The sequence below is a fragment of the Anas platyrhynchos genome, chromosome 24 (genome assembly GCF_047663525.1).
Source record: "Anas platyrhynchos isolate ZD024472 breed Pekin duck chromosome 24, IASCAAS_PekinDuck_T2T, whole genome shotgun sequence".
Taxonomy (NCBI): Eukaryota; Metazoa; Chordata; class Aves; order Anseriformes; family Anatidae; genus Anas; species Anas platyrhynchos.
In genome coordinates this window covers 141,370-166,187 of record NC_092610.1, presented here as the reverse complement: position 1 = coordinate 166,187, position 24,818 = coordinate 141,370, and the positions used below count along the sequence as shown (strand labels likewise).

Here is a 24,818-nt window from a genome sequence, read left to right as displayed (position 1 = left end):
TCTCTATTCTCATTTGCAGAGAAAAGCCCGATCCTTACTTCCTTCATTCCTGAATTACCTGCTCTTGCTTGCAGAACACAGCACAGAGTTGAGTTTGGAAATCAAGATGCAACACAGACAAATCATGGCTGCTGTGAAGACCATCACCTAGAAGACTATGATCTTGGACCACTCGGCATTGCAGTGTTCACATAATTTGTACTTTTCCATCCTCCAGCTCTTTGAAGACATTGTATTCCTGTATAATCATGTGTTCAAATAAAAGCACTGTGGCTAGAATTAGACCTAAGTCAGGTGTTCTTAACTGCATGTTTGTTTCAGAGCAAGGATATTCTGAGCATGTTGAAATAAGTATAGAAACAACCTTTGCCTTTAGAACTTTCTCTTGAAATACTTTCACTTTCCTGCACTGATCTTTTTCTCATTTTTCTTTTGGGAGCTGCATATAAGGTGTAAGGGTGCAGTGGATTTTTCTAAGAATAAAACATCACAAGAAGGAGGAACAATTTCAGTAAGTCCAAAAATCCTCCCACTGTTTCACTCTGAAGCCTCAAGTAAAAGCTAAGGGATTTTCTTGAAATTCCAAAAAAATCTGTCAAGAGACTAGAACAATCCTGAGAGGCTAAAAGAGAGCATTTTTTAAAATTACAAATAAAAAAAAATATAAAACTATAAAAAATGCTTACTACAACACTCTGAACACATAGATCCACCCTTGAAAACAGTGAAAAATCTGAAAGTTGATGTCTATGGGATGATGTAACAACTACTGATTAAGAGAGGTAAGAGACTTCTTTTGTCTCAAAAGGTAGCACAGATGAAAAAAATAATAATGTCAGAAACAAATACCTGGCAAAGTTATAGGAAATGAATTTCTGCAGCAGGTGCCATATGAAATGTAAATAAAAAATTGTCCAAATCTAACTGTAATCCAGATGAATATCCAATGAGATACATAACAAAAGTGGCAAGAAACTTCAGCAATAGCACAAGAAAAAATATGATAAAGCAGTAAACGTGAAATCTAACACAACAAAGCCAGTTCTGAACTTGTCTAATCTCTTCAGAAGTTTCAAGAATGGAATAAGAGTGAATTAAAGCAAGGAATGTAAGTGGGTTTTCTACTACACAGTTCATAGTTACTCATCTCCTCTGAATAAATGAAGAAAACTAAATACAGGAGGATAAAGATAAGCAAGTCATGAATCTCAAGACACTTCCAACATATTTAACAAATAACTGAAAATGCATCTTTTAAGTATTTTTAACTTGCTCTGCTTCCTAATATAGTTTCTAGTAGCGCAGGTGTGTTTGTGTCTGCAGCAGAAATTCCATAAAACATTTGACTGCAAATTGTGGCTAGAAGACAAACTGCTCTCAGCATTTCTGAAAGACAAATTCTTTCCAAAGCAAAGGTACCTCTGTAGTCAGGGTCTTCAAGTTTAGTATTGAACTCTGAATATTCCTTTTTATAATCTACTCAGCAGGGAGTGGTGCCATTAAGATACTTGGAGTGGATACTAGATGTCAGTTGTATCCAACTGGATGTGCCAAACCTCCAAACAGCCTTTGCTGTGAAGTTGCCACCAACATCTCCATAGTCCAGAGAAGAATCAGCGAAGTACAGCTACACCCACTCTCGGTTGGCTGCCTGTTAATCACACGCTCAATAACTCTGAAGATTAGACAATTATTTCAGCATAATTAGTGTCTGGAATGAGGCACAAGCAACATATATAAAGGGGGCATTAAAAAAATGCCTAAGGACAAGCTCACTGTATTTTTTTTTAATAGAGCCCCCTGGAGAGTGAAAAAGGAAAGCCAAAAATCCAGTCACTGTCTGCACAGTAACAGGGCTGCTCACGCATGTCTTACTTCCTCCACAATGCTGTAATGTTCTATTCCTCAGTGCTCCTCAGCATCTTGAAAAGAGCTTCTATAGAATGCTCTCTAATCATAACAGTTCAACAGGATTTTTTTTCTTCTAGTGTTTTCTTGTGCTACTTTAATGGCTGTTTTTCATAATTTTTTGTTCCTTCTCTTCCGTTTTGCTGTGAGCAGTAGTTCTAACAAATTCCAAGACACACTCCTACTTTTAGGTCTCATTAAACTCAAAACTCTGCTCAGGGTCAATGAAAAGTTCATGAAATTTGCAAGGGAGCAGAGGATGACTAATGGTTTTACACTGAGATGATGTGAATTCTGCTCTGTTTCCTGCTAAAGACAGGCCCAGACCAAATCCTCACTGTCCAGTCTTTGCAGCTGTCCTCATATCTAAAGAGCTGCACAGAGATTGTGGATGCAAACATACAGACACTGGAAGGTGCGCCTGTGCTTAGCATCATAGGTCAAGACTGTTCCCCACTGAATTTTCTGAGTTTGTTCTTTTATTTTCTAAGATGTAAGTCTCAGCTGAAGGGAGATAAATTTATTTGGTTCAAATCAAACATTTTCAAGAATTGCTCACACAATGAAGCTGATCTGGTCTAGCTCAACCCAAGAATAAGGGCTTTAATAGCAAAGGTGTTTGAAGAAGCCCACAGGACACCACATGGGACATTAACATTTTTTTTTCCCATTTAAACTTTTCAAATGAGCATTTCAAGCTTACAAGGCACTACTGTAGTAAGTTTAAATCTCTGTGTGAGGTTTAGGATTCAGTGGAACCCTGATGTTTGAGCTAATGTTTGACACAGCAATTTGAAGGAAGCCACCATTCTTTGCATGACCCAAGGAGAAAGCAGAGCAGGAACGGGTCTCTTGCAGTAGTAATGACAACCTTGGTGTCTGGAAAGAGCAATATTAGGCAGGTGGAAGGCGGGAGGGGGGAAGTAGCAGGGTTAAATGTTAGATCTTATATGGATTACACAACCAATCTCCAACAACTTTGATAATAGTACGATATCTTGATTCACTAATTCATGCTGACAGGAGTCAAGTTTGTTGCTACACATTTCAGTGACACCAAAAACCGATGTAAAGCTAAAATGCCCTTCCTCTGAAAATAATATTCATCTGGGTAACATTACACGTGAAAAAAAAAAAGATGCCAGAGAGCAACAGTGTTTCAGAAACATCTTCATTACGGTATATTTTTCTCTTTTAAAAGCCCATGAAGACAACTGCATAACGTAATGTGCAATAGGCAGCAGAAATAATTCAGCACACAAATTCAGAGAGCAATTATTACTATTACTATCATTATTTTAACCACATAAAAAGACTCCAGGGTTTTGTAATTTTGTGATCATAGGGAAACAGACTCGGGCAGAACAGAAAATTTGCACCAAGTGATTGCACAATTGGAGGTTAGCATGTCTCTTCGGGTGGCCAGAATGGTGTTACATTAGTATTTTCATCCAATTACCTTTCCCGTGTTAAATATTCATACATCACCACCTGTTGCTTCTAATTGAGGTGGGCACATTTCCTGATTGCTTGATAGTTTCTTAGCTAAATCCCTGATGATGAAAGAAGCAGCCATTTGGAAAATGTTTGGCTTGATGGGCAAGACTGGATGGTTGAAGGGACTAACTCTGAGACAGAAAGCCTTCCGTGTCCAATTGAGCCCAGCACCTGAGGTGGCAGTCAAAGAGCTCTCTAGCTTCTGTTAGCAGTTCCCATGAAAGGAGCTTGTTATTATAAATCCATCTCTAAGCAGTATCAGTGAGAAAAATAACCAGAAGAAAAAAAAAACAAACAAGACAGGAGCACTCAGAGGTGCATGCTTTTCAAACTTGTGTTTTATCAAGACACTGATTTTAATTAAAACCAGTTAAATTTTTTGAAGCTGTCACTACCAGCAAAATGAGAGGGGATCTCAGTGTTTTCAGTTCTTGTTTTGCCCTGTGTCACTTGTTCTCTAAGAGGTGAAGATAAATAGCTAGTAACAATTGGAGTATTTTGTGTGAGCAGTTAACAAGTTCATCATGTTTTGTAGAAACTGCTTCCTAATTTTTATTCCAAACAAGATTTCAGCACTAGTTTTTGTTTTGACAAATGTGTCAAAAAACGGTGAGAGCCAAGGCCTTTCATTTTTGATCTAGGTTTACATTGCACTGATCTAAATTCCTTCACCTTTTATTCTTGCCTTTCAGTTGTACACTTGTTGTGGTGGTTTTACTCAGCTGGGCAGCTGAGGCCACTTTCCCTTGTCTTATCACTTGGTGCTTGGGAGAAGAGCCCTATCCCCACCTTGCTAAATGGCACAAAGAACAATTTTATTCAAGGGAGATTATGTTTAAAAGCTGGTGAAGATACTTGTCTCATGTTGCTTGGGAATCCTTGCTCCTTTTCCAGTATTGCAATGTCATTGCATCTAGGCGCACATTACATTTAGCATTATTCCCATGCATTTAGACAGCAAAGCTGGTGAGAGTTGAGAGAGACTGCCTTGTTGTGTGCGCTGTATGTTTGGCTTTTGCAGCAGGGCGGCAGTACTTTAGATCACACACATACAAGGTGTCATGTTTACTGGATCCTCAGACACAAAGTAGACATGGGAGTTAGGCAAAACCATTAGTAAAAGGCTTATCTCCTTCCTGATGAGCAGGACTATTAAAGACCCCAATCTTAGCTGCTAGTTTGCTGAAGCATCAGTTTTACAGGTTTTGTAACAACTCTTAAGGGACAGGCAGCCTTGCAGCTGGGAGTTCTTCAAGTTGCATATCTGGCCTGTGATGCTCTAGGTTGGCTATTTTGGGGAGAGGGGAGTGAGTGAAGGTGACACTCTCTTTCCCTCCCATCACAGCTGCTTCACTTTGTCTAGAAAATGAAACATGTTGCTGAGCTATGGAGGCTGAATATGTCATCAGGCTAGGACACTTGTTTAACTTCTGAGAGAATTGGGTGCTTCTGTGTAGTAAGTCTGGTACCAAAAGGTCTTGAACAGGTAGATCCCTAGCCCATAAATACCTCACCCCAAGGATGTTTCTCCTTGGTTTTCATATTCAGGTTTCCTAGAGCCTGAGTAGCTTTCCACAAAAAAAATTATTTTGTCAGTAGGTGCTCTTTGACCCCCAAAATTGCAACTGAAAAGTGATGTCCATTAGGTAGGAGAGCTGTTTGGATTTGGTAGGAATGGAGCTAGAAAAGCCAGAAGGAGAGAGGGCTTGGTTCACCTGTGTGAGCTCGTATAGAGAGCATGCAAGTGTGTTCTGTGCAATTCTGGAGAGAGATCCTGAACTGTAAACTCCTGTACCAACTGTCCCTTCTCCTTGGGTCTGCTGTTCTCCATCCTTCTTAATAAAAACTCTCTGATATAGGGTGAAAGTAAATGAATCATGCTTTGTTACCATTGAGCCACTCCGTTGCCTAACGTTTGTCTCTTTTGTTGGTGAGTCACTGACAACTTATTCCAGCAGCTTGATGGACCCCCGGGCCCTGTTCCCACTGGAAGGAGTGTGATGGGGCGTACTTTGGATAGTATCTGAATAGGCCGAAAAGATGACATGCGGCTCAGGCTCCATGACCCAGAAGGCCGATAGATTGGTTCAGTTACAGGCAGCACTTAGCAGTTTGAACTGACAGAGGAGCAGCAGAGCAAGGGAAGATGAACCATTTTCTGAGCACAGTGAAAACCTCAATCTATTTTCTGGTGCCAAGGGAGCACATTGAAAATATCCTGGATGCTCTTGCAAGTGTTCTGCGCTCTCTTTGGTTTTCATTTTTCTTTTTTTACAGTCTAGTTCTGTCCCCCTCCTCTTCCCTCCCCGCTTCTGTCCTTTTCTTAAGTCCCTCAGTCATATAGTTGCTGAAACTGTAGAGAAATCTACAAAGTACTGTGCATTTCAGCTTGCTGTTGTCTGCCTGTAGGGTGCACAAGATGTAGACACTGGTTCTTTCAAGCTGGAGGTTTTTGACCTTGGCTGCAAGAAGCCACGTGAAAAGTTGTGGCTTTCTCTGAAGTGACTGTCTTCTGTTCTGTATAGCTTCCACAGAGGCTGAAGGAGAGAGAAAGCAGGGATAATATAATGGTCCGTTGATAAAAGAGGGTTCTTTGGTGTAAAATCTTTGTCTTTTGTTTGATGGGTCATCTTGCCTCTTAAAAAACCTAATCCTGTCCACTGGGCCCTTTATAATGGAGGACCTCCGCTGTGCTGTATAAGCAATGCGTGGACCAGTGTCCTATCCCAGTATGACCAGTGGCAGTCCCTTGATTTGTAAATGTGAGCACTTGCAAAGCGTTGACTGCATTTGAATTTCATGTGTTGAATTAGTGGCTTATGAAAGCTTCGCTAAGTCAGATGTAACCCCTTATTACACTACTCATGGTCAAATGTGCAGTTGCATTGTGTATCTGATGCTGGTATGTTTGAGTGGCCTGTTTCTGCCTAAATTGGTGGGTTTGATTTGCTGGTAATGGGTAGCTAAAAGGTCGACAGATGCAGCAGCAGTTGTGATCGTTACCACAGTTATACTTAGTTCCAGCTTGGTGCTTTGCAGTTCTTTTCAAGTCTTAATCAGCTTTTACATGTTTGGCAGGTGGTAGGCTAGATATTCTCCACCTTTGACCAGCCCTCATGTCCTCCTTTTAAACCATACACTGAGAAGAAAGTTGTTGCTTTTTTTTGTCTACACACTGGTTTGCTGGGACCCTGTAGGGGAGGACGTGAAAATGTGTGTAGCTTGTACATGTGCCAAGGGACCCATCTGATTACTTGCAGGTTCCCTACTTGCCTGAGTTGGAGCTTTTTACCCCTTACAGTCCTTGTTCAGCATGTGATGGGGACCACACATCTGTTGCTTCTTGGCCATAGCTCATAGGCTCATTTTTAATCAATACAAATCTCTTTGTTGGGGTCAGAGGAGCCTCAGGCTGCAGTGCCCACCCTTCTCGGCTGCCCTTCCCTGTGCGCAGCTGTGTTCCACGACGGCTGTCCCTCGCTGCAGGGAGGAACCTGGCTTTGAGTCAGTGCTGCAGTGGCATGGCAGACTTCTGTATGTGTTAGTTTCTTAAGTTGTTGAGGCTGATATATGACTTCCAGAATATTTCCCTTCTGGTCCAGTGAGCACACGTTAAACTTCATAGCGAGTCCTTTGGAGATGTGCTTTGTCTTGCAAACTCTTGCTGTAAGTGGCTTTAACAAACACCCAAGCTATAAGGCATCAGAAGGGGATAGAAGGGGAACAGAGGATCGTGAGATGTTCCACGCAGCTGATTTAATTCAGACTAGAATGAGCCACTGTGGGCTTTATCTGTGGTTTTTAGAGACAGAATTGACATCAATTCCACTGAAGGCCCCACTAAGATAGTGTCACTTGAATGTTCTTGTTCCTTCAGACTGACATTAAAGCACATTCCCACGGAGGCTGTGGGTGTTTCAGTGTGTGTACAATGCATTCTCCTCTCTGTGGTGCACTCCATTCAGCACCTTTCACAAGCATTATGTTAATTAATGTAACATTTGTTAGTGATTTCTGTGGCAGCACTCACAAGTGAGCAGGAGGATGACAGTTGCCCTGTGTGGGTGGAAGTAGGAACAGAGCAGCCTTGTTGCCTGTATGGATGTCTCCATTCTTCTAATGCACAAAAGAGCAAATACACTTGTGACTTAGGATAGGGTGGTACAGGGCCTCCTTCAGTGTGAGGGGTGATTACTGCCATGAGCTGTTGCATCTGGTGTGCTGCGTTCCCTCACATGAAACATCTGGCAGAGACCCCGATGCTTGCTCTCACAAGAGCTGCCATGAAGTCCATCAGTTAAAAATGCCATGGTCTCTAGACAAGCATCACTGTGTTCTGCCTGAGGTCCCAGTTTTTCTCCCTGGTTCCAGCAGAGGGTTCCTTTTCCTAGTCAGAATGGTTGTGCACTCTTATGGGGCAGTATAGGAGCTGGAGAGGATCTCAGAGTGGTGTCCAGTAGACACACCATCCATTCTGGCCATCAGCTAAGAAGTGACCTTGCCTCTTGCCAGCAAGGTTTAGCTCCACTCCAGGCCAATTTTGCAGCAGGATCAGTGGAGGAAATTTGTTAGCACGCAGGGTCTTAGATTTGTGGAAACAGGAAAAAATTCAGACGCGGAGTTGTTCAGACACTTTCAGAAGGTTTTTGTCTGAGGATTTCAATGAAGCTGAAACCAGTAATTTAGAGAGGGAAGTGTCAGCAAAAGCCAAAAGTGGCAGAGTGGGTTTTGATTCCTTTTCCTGTTGAAGCTGCTTTCCCTTTGATTATATCCATCACATTACAATGCATAGACCTGGAAGGGTGTTTCTTTTTTTACATCTCACAAAATAATGGGCAAATATCACTATCTTTATAAATGGCTGTGTTCTAGTAACCATGCTGGGATGTGTATAGCACCATCTTTCGACAGCTGAATGTAATCATCACCACTGGAGGTTGTGTCACCAGCTCTGTCATGATCCAATGAAACAAAGTCCAAGCAGAAACCTGAAAGGGATGGAGATTCTGTTGTAGCAAAGAATAATCAGTGTGTACAGGAAGGTCCGGGTCTTTTTGTGAGGCTGAGAGGGCTGGGGATGTTCAGCCTAGAGAAAAGAATTCTCTGGGGGAGACCTCTTTGCAACCTTTCAATACTTGAAGAGGTCTTTTAAAAAAGACAGAGGACTCTTTACTCGGGTAGATAATGATAGGACAAGGGGGAATGCTCTTCAACTAAACGAGGATAGACTTAGACTAGACATTAGGAGGAAATTCTTCACTATAAGGGTAGTGAGGCACTGGAACAGGTCGCCCACAGAAGCTGTGCATGCCCCATCCCTGGAGGTGTTCAAGGCCAGGCTGGATGGGGCCTTGGCCAACCTGAACTAGTGGGTGGCGTCCCTGCTCATGGCAGGGGGGTTGGAGTTAGATGGTCGTCGAGGTTCCTTCCAAACCAAGCCATTCTATGAATCTGTGAGTCTTAGATGTCCTCTCTGTGCTGGCATGTGACAGGGACACAGCAGCAAAGTCTTGGTGCCTGGTTTGCTCTCTGCATGGCTGTGGAGGGCAGGGAGGTTCCTTTGTATCTTCTCATGGGTAGCTGAAGGTGACACTGTAGCTTTTGCTGTTGCTATAGACCTTAGCTGCAGGAAAAAAAAAAAAAAAGTCAGATGTGCAATTGTTTCAAAGCTGGTACAGAAGAAAGGAACCTGTGACAAAACCGATGTATGAAACAACTTGCAGTTCTTCAGATAAAGAGTGTTTAGGGGAATGTTTAAAACAAATTTTGAAACGATACAAAGACAAGCCAGCAAGGAAGCATGGTTTGCCCCCACCTTATCAAATACAGAGGAGGAAAGCTGAGCAACTCTGAGCTGTATGCCTTAATGAAGATTCAAGCATGTTCCTAATCCTCTGGTGCCTTTCATGTATTTAAAGGCCTGACTTGTTAAAAGTGTAAAAGGCTCTATAAATTCAGGCACTAATTTTCATTTCAATTAATCATTCCAGAAAATTGTAACTTTATTGTCTCTTTGTCTTTGTTTCAGTTAGAAGATGCAACTTTTTTCATTGTCTCTCTGCAGATTCTGAAAGGCTTTGTGGATTATATCATCAAATTAAATCAACCCCGTTAGTGTTACTCTCAGAATATCACAGTAATGGGCTGTGCCTCAGGCACTTCTTCCTTTTTTAAAAATATTTTGCTTGTCTGTGTTACTCTGAACTGGTGTATTTTTCCTTGCTAATAGGAAAGTGTATAAAAAGTTACATGATCATTAATATTGAAGAATCATTAAAGTTGATAAAAACAGCTCTGACTGCAGAAATGTTGTTTTTCATGGTCACTGCTTTTGGAAAACATGCTGTACAAACCTCAGCTTGGCTGTTTTTAGAACACACCAGTTGATCTAGTGGCTATTTGATTCCATCTGTTGCACTTTGAGAGGTAGCTTCAGTTAGATGAACATTCTGCAAGCCTGTTAGGAATAAATGGATTTCTAGAGACTGTCTTCATCTCTTTTCCACAGTCCCTGTTTTTGATGCAGACAGCATCTGAAAGCCAGGAATCTGTAGCTGAGCAGTAAAGTCTTGGTTGGGTTTTTGTTAAAGTGATGATGTGCTGACTGGCTGAAAAGTAAAAACTGCAGTCTTGTAACATCAACAAAATAAGGCAGGATATCTTTCTTATGGGAGATGAGTGCTGAAAGCATACATGAGCCCTACAAGAAATTGGTGGATCTGAGCACTTCTGTGGGGTAAGGGTATTGTGTACATCAGACAGTCACATTTTTTTCTTAATAAGAAAAGGCCAAAGTCTTAAAGTTCATAACACATGACTCACCTTTGCCTTCTTCTCTCCTCTGCTGTAGTTCCTTGACAGCACATCCAGCTAGGTTTTTCTCTCTTAAGCAGAACTACAATTGAAGTAACACTGAAGGTATTACAAAAGTGCCAACTCACTCTGCGCATACAATAGAAGGCTGGGAAAGCTTGGAAAATTTGGGGTGGTATTTTCAAGTCAGATAGAAGAAGGAACTGACTTGAGCCGAATAGAAGGATGTCTTAGGAAAACACAGAGGGTCTTGAGTCATGGTGTGCTTTGTACCCTTGGCTTTCTAGTGCTAGGAATATTCTTAGTGAACCCTAATAGAAATAAAAGTTTGGCACTGGGATATTCCAAACCCAGAGTTGTTAATATCTCTGGTTTCATTTGCTCTTAACTGCTCCGAGACTCTTTGTATACCCCGTATAGTTTTCTCAGCGTGCACGTCATGTCATTCTGTCTCATTGAAATCTCTCTTACAGTATTTGCATAAGACAAAGCTTGGCATACATTTTGTTTACATGGATGACATAGTAGGTCCAAATACTTGGTTGGTATTTGCTTAGTCTGCATGTGTCCCATTGCCATCAGCTGGAGAGCGGTGGGCATGCTCACAGGGACTCTTTGTTTTGCTAGCCAAAGGAAGGGAGCCATCCCCAGAGTCACCCACTCTCTGTTTATGATTCATTAAGATTAGTTTCTGGTCTCTTTGCTGCCAGCTGAGGCTGTGCTGTGTGTATGCTGGCAATAGGAAAGCCTGGATCATGAGTTGGAGCAAAAGTACTTTGTGGCCTAGATAACAAGCACTACATCAGGAGAGAATTGATCAAAGTGCTTTCTTAGATGCTCTTGCACAATGAAAATAAAATTATTTTCCATCAGAAGAGGCTTATGCTTGTAACTGGGTTAGAAAGAGGCTGAATTTGGGTTTGCAGATGAACAAAGATTAGGGGTGCAATTGTGTAAACATTTTGGCCAAGATAAGAACTGAAAAACAAGGCCAAGGATTGCAGTCATGACTGGTGTTCTAACGTGCAGACCTTGAGCTGTTCTTCGGGAGTATTTTTTCTGAACATTATCAGGCCTTTGAAAATTGTGCCTCTCCAAAGCAACATATTTTGGGTAGTGGAGCTCACTAGTCCTGTCAAAAGAATCAGAAAAAGTGGCTAGTCTGGATCCCATCCAGAAATCCCCGCTACTGGGACTGGAAGCTGCTGCCTGTCTCAGCTCCTGCAGATTTATTTAGAGGTAAAAAAGACTGCACAAATGGGGCTTCATCACACTTTTCTGTTTGCAGGAGGTCTTCGAGGAGCTACAGTGGTAGATGCCTTAGATACTCTGTACATCATGGAACTTGAGGAGGAATTCCAAGAAGCAAAAAAATGGGTGGAGAAGAGCTTTGACTTGAATGTGGTAAGTCAATTTCTGGCAATGTCTGTCTGTATCAGAGAAATGCTTAGTGCGTGTTTTGCCAGTTCTAGTTACAGAGCCTTCTCTAAGAACCATTTGAGGAGGGGACATCTGAAGAATGCAGGGGAAGAAACACTCAACTCACAGATTTTTTTAATTTATTAATTTATGTGTTTTTTAAGGCCAAAGGGACTGCTGCGATGATTCGCCCAATCTTCTCCCTATATGTAGCAAAGGCTTCCAGGCAGGGATCACTGGATCAAACTCAATGTCTGACTGAAAATGAAATTCGGTGTTTAATATTTTGTTTTTGTATTCTGGTCTCGGCTGTACAACATCTGTACTTATAGGATACTCTGTAGAATTTCTTTTCATGAAAGAACAAGTTCTGCTTCATCTTGGTAAAATGTCTGTCTAAGATAAAGCAAGTTTTCTTTTTACATGCTGTAGGTTAAGATTAAAAACACTGGTCTCCTTCACTGGGTCCTTTGCTGGTATGCAAAGCCGTTGCTGAGGCTTGTGCAGTGGAAATGTAGTGCCTTGAGAGCAAAGTGGGAGCACATATTGAGCCTAGCTTTGAAAGGAAGGGCATCATCTCTGAAAATGGCTGAAGATGGTCATTCTCTGTGGTCCTTGAAGCTTTCCTAGCTACTTTTTCTTAGAGGAAAATCTGTTAGATTTGATGGGACTCTGGGACAATACATCCTTTGCAGTGCTATCAAATGAAGGATGCTGTCCCTGTCAGTACATAGAGGCTTGTAAGAAAGCATGAGAGGGAATCTTTGTCAGGGAGTGTAGTGATAGGACAAGAGGTAATGACTTTAAACTGAAATGTGGTAGATCCAGATTAGGTTTGAAGAAGAAATTCTTGCTTATGAGGGTGGTGAAGCAGTGGAACAGGACATCCATCAAAGTGTTGTCTGCCCCATCCCTGGAAATGTTCAAGGCCAAGTTGGATCGAGCTTTGGGAAACCTGGTCTAGTGGGATGTGTTGGAGGTAAATGATCTTCAAGATCCCGTCCAACCCAAGCCTTTTGGCTTGGTAATTTGTGGGAGAGCAGATGGGATCACATCAGTGGTGTACAGAGAATGTTAAAATCAAAGTGCAGTTCAAACTTTTATTTTGTAATGCCAGCCTACTTGTCTGTCATGAAAAATGGTTCTCCTCATGAGAGAAATGAATGCAGTTACCTTTGTGGAAAAACATCATTTGGGAGTGCATGGCTAGCACTCATGTATTCGTAAAAGGAAGACCACCTCTGATAAACTTGCTGAATGCTTGCAGCACATTACTGAATTGATAAACAAGGGACAAAATCAACTGGGAAATTAATTTATTTGGATTTCATAAAAGCTTTTAATCTTGGCCTGCAGAATAGATTGATCTGCATAGACAAGAATGAATGCTATGGATTGATAGGTGGTGTTAGAATGCACAGCAGAGGGAGAAAAGAGGGGAAATGAATTTAAAAATGGCTTTGTACAAAAGACTCTGACAGTCCGGAAGAGTGAGGCAGGAACTCCCAAGATGCGCAAGATCTGTTTGGAACTGGATGCTCTGCTCTGCCTAATGCTATTTCAGTCATTATCTCAATAAAGGATTTGCTCTGATTTGAAACCTGCAGATATTTGGAAATGAGAGGCTAGTGCAGAGGTTCAGGTCTACTTTCCCCTGCTCACTGAAGGTGTTGTGTTGGTGGAAGATCTTTCTGTTTTGTGCCTTTATGCATTTGCATGAGGGTAGGAATCATTTATCAGACAGATTCACCAGCACATTTTCAATGCACTCATTTTGACATTTGCTGATCATCAGCTGAGTAGGCAGAGCAAAATGATTTCCAGGTGAGTGTGTTCTTGAGTGATTCAATGAGCCATATTCATCTGTGTCTGCTATCTCTGTTGGTGGGGCACACATATATCATGCAGTTTGTTTCTTCATAAACATGCCTATGACATACATCAGACTGTGGTCATTTCTGTTCCTGCAAACTAGGGTGAGTCTTTGAATGACAGGAAGTACCTCACGCAGGAAGTGCATTTCATCTGTCTAATGCAGTGATCTCTTCACAAAAAATGGAGAAAATATTTTTTCCATGTGGCTGTACCATTTTTTCTTTAAATAAAACTTTTCAGAGGGCATTTTTTCTGCTAACCTAACTCACAGATCTTTGCAAAGTGTAACCCAAGACAGGGTTGAAGTGATGGACAGTACACCTGCCCTAACTGATTTACGTATCATTAGCTTCTGATAAATGGGCAATTTCAATATTTCTCTTCCCTTCATGCTCCACCTGTCACTGTAAAGCAAATAAGGTGCTTTGAGATCTTAGATGAAGAAGTGTGTTACAGTGTTAGTGAGAACTGGGAGACTTCAGCATCTGCCTACAATCTGTTTGCCTTAGCTGCCATTTGTGTGCGCAGACTTTGCAGTCAATTATATCATTTTGTGTTTTCAGAATGGAGAAGCATCCTTGTTTGAGGTGAACATCCGCTATATTGGAGGACTGTTGGCGGCGTACTACTTAACTGGAGAAGAGGTTTGCTTCAGCAGCATTTTCCAGCAACTTTTCTCTGTGTATCAGAGTATCCCATCAGCCTATACAACTACAGTCTAAATCTATAATTTGTATGTGTATTGAAATGCTACTAATGTTCTTTTAACTGCCTCACATAATTACCTTGCATAGACCATGCCTGGCTCACTTGCACAGATTTTTCTTGTGTGGGCAATTCTAGCAACATATGTTTTCACTTGGACGCATTGCTCCCCAGTGAAATGCCACGTGCAGTGATCTTTGCATTTGTTCCTTTGCATTCTAAACTTTGGCAGTATTTCATCAAACATCACTCCAGGTTCTGCCTCAGACTAAGGAGGGCAACTGGTTAGTAGCCCTTGCTCCAAACTCTGTCTGGACAGTCTCTCTGTTGCAGTAGCTTGTAAGATAAAGTGCCGTGGGGCACAAGGAAGGAAGGGGTTGTCAAACTGCCATGTAGAGTACCTGTATCTTGCCAGCTCACATGCCAAAGTGATATAGCTCCACAAATTGTCCGTTGGCCTAGTAGGGACAGGAGCACATGTCTTAGGGGGTCACAGCACCTCTTGTAGAATGGTGAAGCAGCCATTCAGTGGATGCTCCCATCCTTCAGCAATTCTGCGTGAAACAGGAGTCATTTACTGCCACTTCCCTTCTTTCTCTCCAGCCCTGTAGAGGCCAAAGCTTAATGCCATAATCTGTTTTATAATATGGCTGAACTGGAATTTTATAGTTGGCTATAGAGAGATCAGGAGATTATTTGTTTGTCCTAGAAGCCTTAGGCAAGCAGAAAGTCTGTTTCAAGGAGGAGTTTTGTGAGTGAAGGAACTGTAAGAATGGCTTTTATATAAATTTACCTCTTGTGCCATACACTGTCCATGGCTCGGTGCTGTCCAACATAATAGCACTGGATGGCTCATCACTGCATGGTGGCACCGTGGAGTCACACACGGGAGCTGCTCTGTTACTTTAGTTGCATTTTAAATGAGTTCCAGGAATAACTTCTACCTTTAGAATGACTTCTACCTTACCCCACCAGGGAAAACTTTCAAAGACTCAGTGCCTCTACTCAGGGCCTCTCAGTGACAACTTCAACAGGCTTCAGATCAACAGCAAAAAGAAACCACATTAAACCATAAAACTCCAATAGTGACCTCTTGAAGTGCAGTCAGCAGCAACACACAGCAGCCAGGACAGTGCCTGTCATATACCTAGTCAATGTCACCAGGCTGAAAGGCAAAATGCAAGTCTCTGTCTCCTGGATTTCCCATCCGAATCAAATTCCTGCTTCCCTGTAAGTGCATCGAAGGCCTGCTAGCTCACAGGAGATCTCAGCTTTCTTCAGTGCTGCAGTTTTGGAGCAATAAATTCCTGCTTTCTTAGAATTACTATGACAGCTTGGGCTGATACAGTGGAGATAGAAGTAAAAGGCTTCCACTTAATCTCTTAAGTCACCTGCAAGCTTCCCTTGATCAGGTCTAAGCTCTGGAGCAAAAATTAGTGCGTGCAGCAGTTTGTCCCAGAACAATTGTGTATGGCAGCTTTGTGCTACGAGCCACCATAAGCTATAATTTGATTCGAAAGCTCAAAACTCAGGCATTGTGATTAGAAAAAGGAACAGCTTAGCCATTAAACCATGAATCCCTCCTGTAAATTAGTTACAAGTTAAAGAATGTTTATTGGAAATCATGGTTTTTTTTTTTTTTTTTTTTTTTTTTTTTTTTTTTTTTTTTGCTACAGTACATAACACCATCTAGGAAAAGACATGTTGTAAATCTGATTCTTTGGATTTTAATTCAGTCATTTCACCACTCCTGTGTGTGCACACTGGGAAAATGTAAGAATTTGTCTCAAAAGAGTACTCTTTTGTTCAGTTCAGATAACTGAAATTTGCTGCTAAGGTATTTGGGGTGTTCTGTGAGCTCCACAGCTCTGGCTACTCACATACAGGTTGAGGGTTTGACGGGGACCTTGGGTCTGGCTTAGTATAGATTTTTAGAGGACGTTTATACAGACACCACAATTCACTATGACTTTTGGTTCAGATCTGTTGTGCAGTGGATCTATGGCAGCAGAATATCTGAAATGGTAGATTCATATGGTGCAATACTTCCATTTTTTTATAATCAGGAGTGTGAAAAACTGGATTTAAAAGAATCCAGCATGACTAGTATTCACAAGCAGTCCATCAAATATTGATCCTCTCTTCTTCTTTTAACAGGTCTTCAAGAGTAAAGCTCTGGAACTTGGAGAGAAACTTCTGCCAGCTTTTAACACCCCCACTGGTATTCCACGTGGCGTCATAAATCTGGGCAGGCAAGACACATGTCCTTACAAACGTATCATTTTAACATTGAATGTAAAAGACCAGGACCCAAGCAGGAACAACAGCAGTTCCTCAGAGGTGCTCCCCTCTTCTTCAAGGACATTTGTTTTGCCATCTCAAAACCAAGAGGTGCTTTGGCAGAGATTGCAGGAGACTCAAATTAAACCCAGCTGTGTTTTATTAATTTTGGACTGTCCGCAGTTTCTTCCTCTACCTGTTGGCAGGGCTCCCTGCTGCAATAGCATTTCCTTCACTCTCATTTTCTTTAAAAGGTTATTTGTAGTCTGCACATAACATGGAGACCTGTATATATATTTTTTGTAATGTGCCCAACTAAATACATGTGAATTTATCTGTGTTCCATGTTTGGGGAAATTGGGAAAGGAACTGGATGGGACTGGCTGACAGTTTTGCTACTAGAAAGGGAGGAACATACAGATCATATAGTTTTCTCCGTGCTGGCAGCACTCAGGCAGGTGTGTATCCTTCAATTAGAGTCACAATATTTCATGTAGGATAGGTGGTAGTCTGTTGCTGGAGGTGATCTTTAAGACATCTGCATTAAATAGCTTGTTGAAGGTCACTTGGCAAAGAGAAGCCAACCTGCAGGCTGGACTCCCAGTCTCTGATTCTCTCCAGTAGACAGTGTTCCCTGCCAATAAGGGCTCGTTGGCTCCTTTTGATGCCTACTAACAAATTCCCCTGGGTAAAAGCTGCATGCTGGCTGAAACGCAGACAGTAGGCAATGTGTGTTGACAAAAGCCTTTCATCCTCACCTCTTGCAAAACTCAGAGCAGCAGCCATGAAAATCATTATTCATCTCTTAGCCCAAATCTCCTGTTTGGTTCCCATCTCTGTGAAGTGCAAGGCTGTCACATGTTTGACTCATGCTGATCCATTGCTCAAATATCACTGTCACCCTTGAGTTGTCTCATCTGCATGTGACCCCAGTGAAAATTCAGGCCACCACCAAGACTTTAATCGTATTTTTACAGAAGAGATGTTTGCTTCTCCTGTGGCTGATAAAGATTTGGCATAGACTAACCTTTTAAAAACCCTCCCCTGCCCTTTGTGAAGACAAAGGAAACAGACTGTGCCTGCCTAGACATTCCCAAAATGTTTTGCTGATGACCTTGTCTAAGGGCAAAGAAAATCAAAATACAACTGAACCCCCAACCTGGAACCCATATTACTGGCTTGAGCTCTGGCATCAGCTGTGAAGCTGCTGTGAGGGCTTGGAGTGTCAATTGATATAGAAGCAAAGATGATGTGAGCTAAATCTGTTGTCTGACTAGTGCAGAAACATGATGAACAGCCACATGCTGTAAACCCAAAGGGGAAGGGAGTTATTCAGTGTGAGATAGCATGTGGAACTGGAAGCAACAGGAAGAGAGGTGATGCTGTGAGAACAGATGTTTAACCGAAATGCTGGGGCCGAAACAAAACCCAGGAAAGTTTTGCAAGAGGAATTGTCTCCCCAGTGCTACTTTTGCAAGGCTGTGCTAATTCCAGAGGGAATTGTCAACTGAAAAGCAGGACAGTCTTCCAGCATGTGTAGGCTTTTGGTGCAGATAAACTTTTATGAGTGGATAGGAATGGCATTCAGTGAAACAAATGCTGGCATTAAGTCAATTCTGAGTATACATTTTTGAGGACCCAAGTACAAAGACAGCTCATGTCCCCCTCTTCCCATAGCTAGCTGGTCTTCTCTCTCTTAACAGGTTACCTTGCAGGTGTCCCCTCCTCGGTGGTACTCTTGTAGTGCTTTCACACAGGCTCCAGAATGATATCTCATAGAGGCTTGTTTTCCATCCAGCTGGTCTAACTGCCATGTTGTTTGCCAGGTCCTAGAGTACATTGTCTTCTCAAGCTGATGCTTTGTGCTCTCTGCCTGTGTGTTACATTGTGATTTCTCTCCTGACGCTTCCTGTTCCAGGTCACTGGCCCCTGCTGTCCTTCACAGCTTCCCTAAACCTCTGCGTCTCCAGAACCTTATTCATCCTCCTCCTTGCTTAGTCTTTCTGACTTGGCACTGTTTTACTGCTTTGGATCTCTGTGAGAGAAGGAGGTGATACAGTCATATTCAGTCCAAGCTTGCCCTGGACAATGTTTAATGAAGACCCATAAAGGGGCATAAAGAGAATAGAGCTCTGGGCATTTTCCTGTGTCTAGAAGACCAAGGTCCTTTAAAAGGTGTTGAGATGTTGTAGTATAGGGCAGGTGTGAAGATCCAGTTTGTTCAGTCTGTAATGCTGAAAAATGTTTTCCTGCAAGGGGTCATTTTAGGCTCCTCTTTAACCCCAAGACAAAGTGCAGACACTCCGTTTCCTCCAGACCAGTTTTTCCTGAGTTTTACTGTGTTTTGTCACTCAGAGCTTAGATGCTTGTCAGCATGGTCCTTGCAGGCAGTGGCTTGCTGCATGTGTGGGACAGAGGTTCCCAGGGGAAAGTCGTGTCAGCTGCTGTGTGACCCCCCGTCACTACAAATACAGCCTCAGTTGGCTGCTCCCAAACACTAATTTGAACTAGCTCAGAAGCCTGTTTCTGCTTTGTGAGATTGTATTTCCTACCATCTCCCTCCAGTGCAGTAAATAAAGAAGAAATTGATTCTTTGTAGAAATGAGAACACCATGGGATTGTTTAGCACACCCATCCTAGGTCCAGCTACTTTCAGGTTCAGCAGATATGTCCAATGTGATATTAATACCACCATTAACCTGGTCAGACTGGACAGAGGGGTTTCAGCCATAAATGCTTGATGTTACTGGGGTACCCATTTTATCTGCAGACAGTGTTTTCGATGGAAAAGCTGGTGATACAGCATCCTGACAGTTTGCAGGGAAGGCTGATGTGTGGCTGTGACTGAACAATTTGAAACAGAGTGAACATATTGCTTATCTCATGACTCTTTTTGTCTGGAGGTGAAACAAATAGCTCTGGACTTGAGATGGCTTTCCATACATCACATGGAGGGGGAAGCATTTTTCCCCTCAGAAAGGTTGTTAGTTTGAGCCTCCTGTAAACAACAGAAACACTTCTGGTTTCATAGACAAGATTTCAGACGCCATCTAGTGTTCTCCCCATCACTGGAAATTTGTTACCTCATCAGTACCAACCAGAAGCAACACTTGCAGAGACAGGAAAATCAAAGCCACATCACTTAGATAGTTTGGGCAAGCTTCCCTGAGCAAGAACCTGCAGAGCCTATTTTGGCTTAAGGACATAGGTCACCTTATTGTCTGTGTAAATTTCAGAGAGGTGTAGAGCTGTCATCTGTAGCAGTGGTCTACAAGAAGGAAATGGTTGAATGTAGAAGCAAATCCAGGAAGGAGGTGAATGACACTGTTAGTGCTTGGAAGAGCCCCTGCCCTTCCATATCCTTTATTTGGTTTACTTTGAGGATAAAGGGACAAGGGATGCCTTCCTCATCCCCAGAATTGGTTTCTTCCTTTGCTCCAAGGAGGATTTCTCTCCATCCATGCATGGGTTTGGCAGGGTGAGAGGGGGAAAAAACAAAGTGAGAAATGATACACAAAAGTAGGATCAGAGGCACTTTGTAAAGCTGGCTGCTTCAGACTGTTCGCCAGTTTCTGTAGTTTTATTCTGTCCTTCCTGTTCTTGCAAGATGAGTACCGGTAGGGTACTTTCAGAGTTAGATTTGTTCTGTGTAGATGTTAAGGTTCTCAGTGGCTTTTTACTACAGTCAGGTTTGACCAATGGCGACTTTCTCCTAGCACTGATGTTGATGTATGCTGTATCCCCCTGAAACCAAGCATACGTTGGGAATATCAGAGTTGTATATGACTAAAGAAGATGAAATTTTGTTGAAACAAGGTGCTTAGGGACAGTCTGGATTCTATGTAAAATATCAGCTTTGTGGGATGTTTGAGATGTAAGTCCAGTCGAGGCTACTTAGTGATGTGTTTTATCCCAAAGTGTCTTGTATAGTGCGGCTTGTGAATGTTCTTTCAAAGTTTCCTTTAAGCTCTTTGGGAAGGCTTACTTTCCCACAAAAAATGCAGTTTCCCAGTACGTGCAGTCTGTTTGTCCTATCCTACACAATCCTTTGTAAAGCTAGTGCTCCACCCCACTAGTATTGGTAGAGTCCTAAAAATCTATATATGTCCTTTACATGGCCCTTGTTGACACCTGATGTGCATTGCATGCACATAGCAAAAGCACGGTTTGCACTGGGGCAGGGAGTGACCTCAGGTGTTGGCTGTGTTTTCGTGGCAATGAAGGCTCCCTTTTCTCTCCTTGCAGTGGCATGAGTTGGAGTTGGGGTTGGGCATCTGCCGGAAGCAGCATCTTAGCAGAATTTGGTACCTTGCACTTAGAATTCCTGCATCTCACAGAGCTCTCTGGCAACCCGGTATTTGCGGAAAAGGCAAGTACTTCCCAACTGACTAATGAAATCGTCCGTTCATACTCATGGGGGCAGGGCTGGAGCAAAGCAGCACGTTGGTTTGCCTGCAGCAGAGAGCATGGCAGCAGTGTCCTCTCTCCTCAGTACTAGTACAACTTACACAGGAGAAATCTTCCAGAGTGGGACATGGGTCCAGAAACCTGTATCTTGCAGGGTGTGTAGATCACTCGACTTCAGACCAATTGGCTTTGGAGGGCAGCTACTCCAATGTTTTCTTCAGCCATTTTTATTTGCTGTAGCAACCTCACCTGCATGTTCCCATCACTTGTGGGGAAGATAGGAACATTTTTCCCAGTGTCTCAGTTGTGTGGCATTGTAGTAGAAACTTACTCAGACAAGGGCACAGCCAAAATAAAGCTGTATGTTGGATCTCAACTGAATATAATTGTTAATTCTTATATCCTAATAGCAGTTCCTCGTACTCACAGACCTTTTTGCTCTAAAAAGCCATTATGCTCGAGCATTAGCTCATTATGCTCTAGCCAACAAGATTTCTGCTGAGATTTTATGTGTAGGACAGTCCTGACAGTTGGCATATTGGATTCCTTCTATGTAACTTGTAACTGAAAATCTATTAATATTATACACTACCTTGAGCTTTTTTTTTTTTTTTTTTTTCCCCACAAGTGATCTTGTAGTGCATGTGAGAGCAATTTAGTAAATATGCCATTGGATACCAGTTAGTCATTAGCTTTCACTGCACATACCTGAGAATGGCCTTTGAGGGCAACAGTTTGTTCCAGGTTGAATCCAAACTACCTCCATGAGCTTAAAAGAAATGAGGCCTATCCAGAGTTCCACAGTGGGTTGACAACAGACAGTGGTTTTGGGATTGCCAGTAAAAGCCTCAGAATGGTCCATTTCTAGGGTATTTCCAGTGCAGGTCTGTCAGTTCTGAATCAAGAAGAGAGTTTATGGAGAAGAGAGGAAGTAAGAGATGGAAGGAACTTGGAAAGCAAAGTGAAGAATATTATGGACTGTGTGGAAAGCAAGAGGAATGCTACAGAGGAGTGGTCAGGAGAGAAAAGCAGAGTGTGAAAGGAAGCTAGAAACCTAGGAAATTCTGTAGACAAGACAAAGAAAGATTGTTGATTTGAAATAAAGGAGACAAGCTAAAGATGCTTGAGAACAGTGATAAAGACAAATTGATCAGAGGAGAGTTGGGGGTGGGTGAGAAAAGACCAGTGGAGGGACCAGGACAGGGTGTGAAAAGAAAGTGCATGGGAAAGAAATGATGGAGGGGGGACAAGGAGAGATGAGCACTGAAAACACAAGGACAAGAAGACGCAACATTGAAAACCAGAATTTCATCCATATTCCAGGTTCAAACTGTGGCATTTTGAGCCAGTCAAGCCACTGACCCCAGTGTAACATATTTTCTTTGCCTGTTAAGCCCGTAGAGGGATAAAGGCTGAATTTTTCTGATGGACTCCTATTAGCTGACCATGTCTGGTGTGTGCCACAGAAAACATATCCCATTCATCTTGATACCCTCTAAGAGAGAAAACAGGATGATAAGGGCTCAAACAGCCCATCCTGTGCGAAATGATTTCAGAGAAGCAGATCAACTCATTAACTTGCAGCTTGGGACTTGTGTGATTTTAGCAGGAATAAAGTCCATCTGTGTCTTTTATTCAAACATGTCATTACTGAATTTTAGTAGCATGGCATACTAAATATTATGCAGCCTGATGACTTACGTGGAAATACCATCTTAAGTCTGTAGCCAACTTTTACATACAAATCATTTGATTTCATAAAAGATTTAGAGTTTATTAGCTGTAGGTTATGGTAGAATATGTGTACTACTTACCACTTACTTTCATGCATTATGGGAAAGGTCTGTTGAATTTAATGGGGGTGAAACCAAGGGAGGTTATAGAGTATAGGTAAGGCTGTGCTAGCACATTAAAGCAGCTGTCTGTTGAAATTAAAAGAGCAAATTCGTCATGTTAAGTGACCGCATGGTGAATTGAAGTACTATGTGAGTCATGCATTCCTGCCACTCCTTTCCCTTTGGATCATGACAAAATCACTCTGCATCCTATACATTTCCACCCAGATCCCAAATCCTTAGGATTTCTTCTGGACCAGCATTGGGAAACTGCTTCTGCTGCTTACTGAACTAGGGCCTTACAGGATTTTTAGAATCATTTTTAGAAGTCCACAGAACTGGACAAAGATTGTGCTGAGGAGTCCAGCAGGAAGGTCTCTCCATCACAGACCTCGCACTGGAGAGCCATGTCATTGAGTTCCACTTGCATGATGATTCACAATGTTGCAGGGCTGCTGTGCTTGTTCAGGCACGGATTGGCACTGATGAATTAGAGTTCTCAGGGACAGTGAAAACGGGTGTTTCTTTTCAGCAGATAAGTAACATAGTTCTCATCTCTCATCTCTCCTAGGTGATGAACATCCGCAAAGTCCTGAACAGAGTTGAGAAGCCACAGGGTCTTTATCCCAACTTTCTCAGCCCAGTGACAGGGAACTGGGTGCAGCGTAGGTATCAGTCTGTATTCAGAGTCCCACCTGTAGCATTTAAATCTTTACATTATTCTTTAAGAAGAAATAGTAACTGTCAGAGCAGCCAGCCAAGGAAATGTCTTGTCAGGAAGCCTGTTATAAATGTGATTAGATAATGCAACCTGATTTGGAAGATGAAATATAGTAATTATACACTTACTCCATCAGCATTGTTTCCAGCTGCGTCTTACCTCCAGAAAGAGAACTAGGCCTTTCCTTCACAGGGGAGGATCATGGTACCTGGTTCATCACACAGATACTAGAAATCAGCATATCTCTTTAAGATCTTATCCTGCAGTCATCACCTAGCCTGTGGGCTTCCTTGGGAGTTGCACAGGATGACTGTGAGCAGAAGCCCTGTGAGACTTGGTTCCTGAGAATGCGGTAGCAAATAGGAAACCACTGGAAGAGGCTTGCATATGCTCAGATCCCCTGAAGATTTAGGAATGCATTTGCTTGTGTGCATTCGTATACCTGTCAGCATGGTACCTGCTCTGTTGTGCAATTTGGTGCAAAACAGTGAGACAAGTATACATACTTTTTCTTTTGTTGGGAACCCAGCACTGTCCGGCCACGCAGACACTGGCACTAAAACAATTAGTGCCCTGATATAGAAAAGGGAGAAACAATTAGGAAAGAGCTTGGAAAGAGCAAGAAAATAGTAGAGGTAGTGTTCCCAGTGAAAGATTATTTATTGTCTTGCTTTACACACACAGCTACTTCTTTACCCAGTGAAGAGACTGTACTCCTCTTTTTGTGCCACCAAAGGGGCTTACCCTCTGATAGTTACATGAGAAAGGCTGCTTCTTCTGGTCTGTCACAGATCCCTGACCACAGCTTTCCACTCTGTTAAGGATTTGCTTGGTTTCGTGAGGGAGGTTAGCTGGATTTAATGTTTCTCTGTCAAAGGGAAGTCTTTTTTTTTTTTTTTTTTTTTTTTTTCTGAAGCTCTTTGTAGCCTGTCAGTGGATTACATTTTATATTGTTTAAGCAGATTTTGGATCATGCATTACTTGGTGTCCCTGTGTCATGTTGCACAGATCCCTCCAGACCTTTCTAACTAGTATTTGTGAGTAATTTGTGAGTATCTGATTGTAAGTGACAGGCAGTTGCATGGCTGCCATCATCTGAGACAGTGAGAGCACACCAGCTGTTAGCAATCCCTGATCTATAACTGCCAGATCAGCATGTCTAATGCTAATTGACAGGGCTTGTCTTGAAAAGTTTCCCAACAAAGCATCTTGGGTGGCTGCAGTTGTCCCGTTAAACCAGAGCTGTCCTTTGGTGCCATGAAGAAAGAAAATAGGCTTCTATGTTTGTCCCATTAACTGATCTTCCATGTTATCCCAATTCCTTTGTGAGCCGCTCAGCTTCCCCTCTACATTTGTCT

At 42.3% G+C, this 24,818-nt stretch overlaps 1 protein-coding gene across 5 annotated transcripts in view; it reads left to right on the top strand.

Moving 5' to 3' along the window:
* LOC119713574 (low density lipoprotein receptor adapter protein 1) overlaps positions 1–24,818 on the top strand; it is a 65,036-nt gene that overhangs the window by 32,166 nt on the left and 8,052 nt on the right. For all 5 annotated transcript variants that reach the window (XM_072027445.1, XM_072027446.1, XM_072027447.1 and 2 more), the window contains 5 exons: positions 11,507–11,622; positions 14,076–14,156; positions 16,375–16,469; positions 20,743–20,866; positions 23,311–23,404. In XM_072027445.1, the coding sequence (XP_071883546.1) occupies positions 11,507–11,622; positions 14,076–14,156; positions 16,375–16,469; positions 20,743–20,866; positions 23,311–23,404 (510 nt within the window). The remainder of the gene's footprint in view (positions 1–11,506; positions 11,623–14,075; positions 14,157–16,374; positions 16,470–20,742; positions 20,867–23,310; positions 23,405–24,818) is intronic.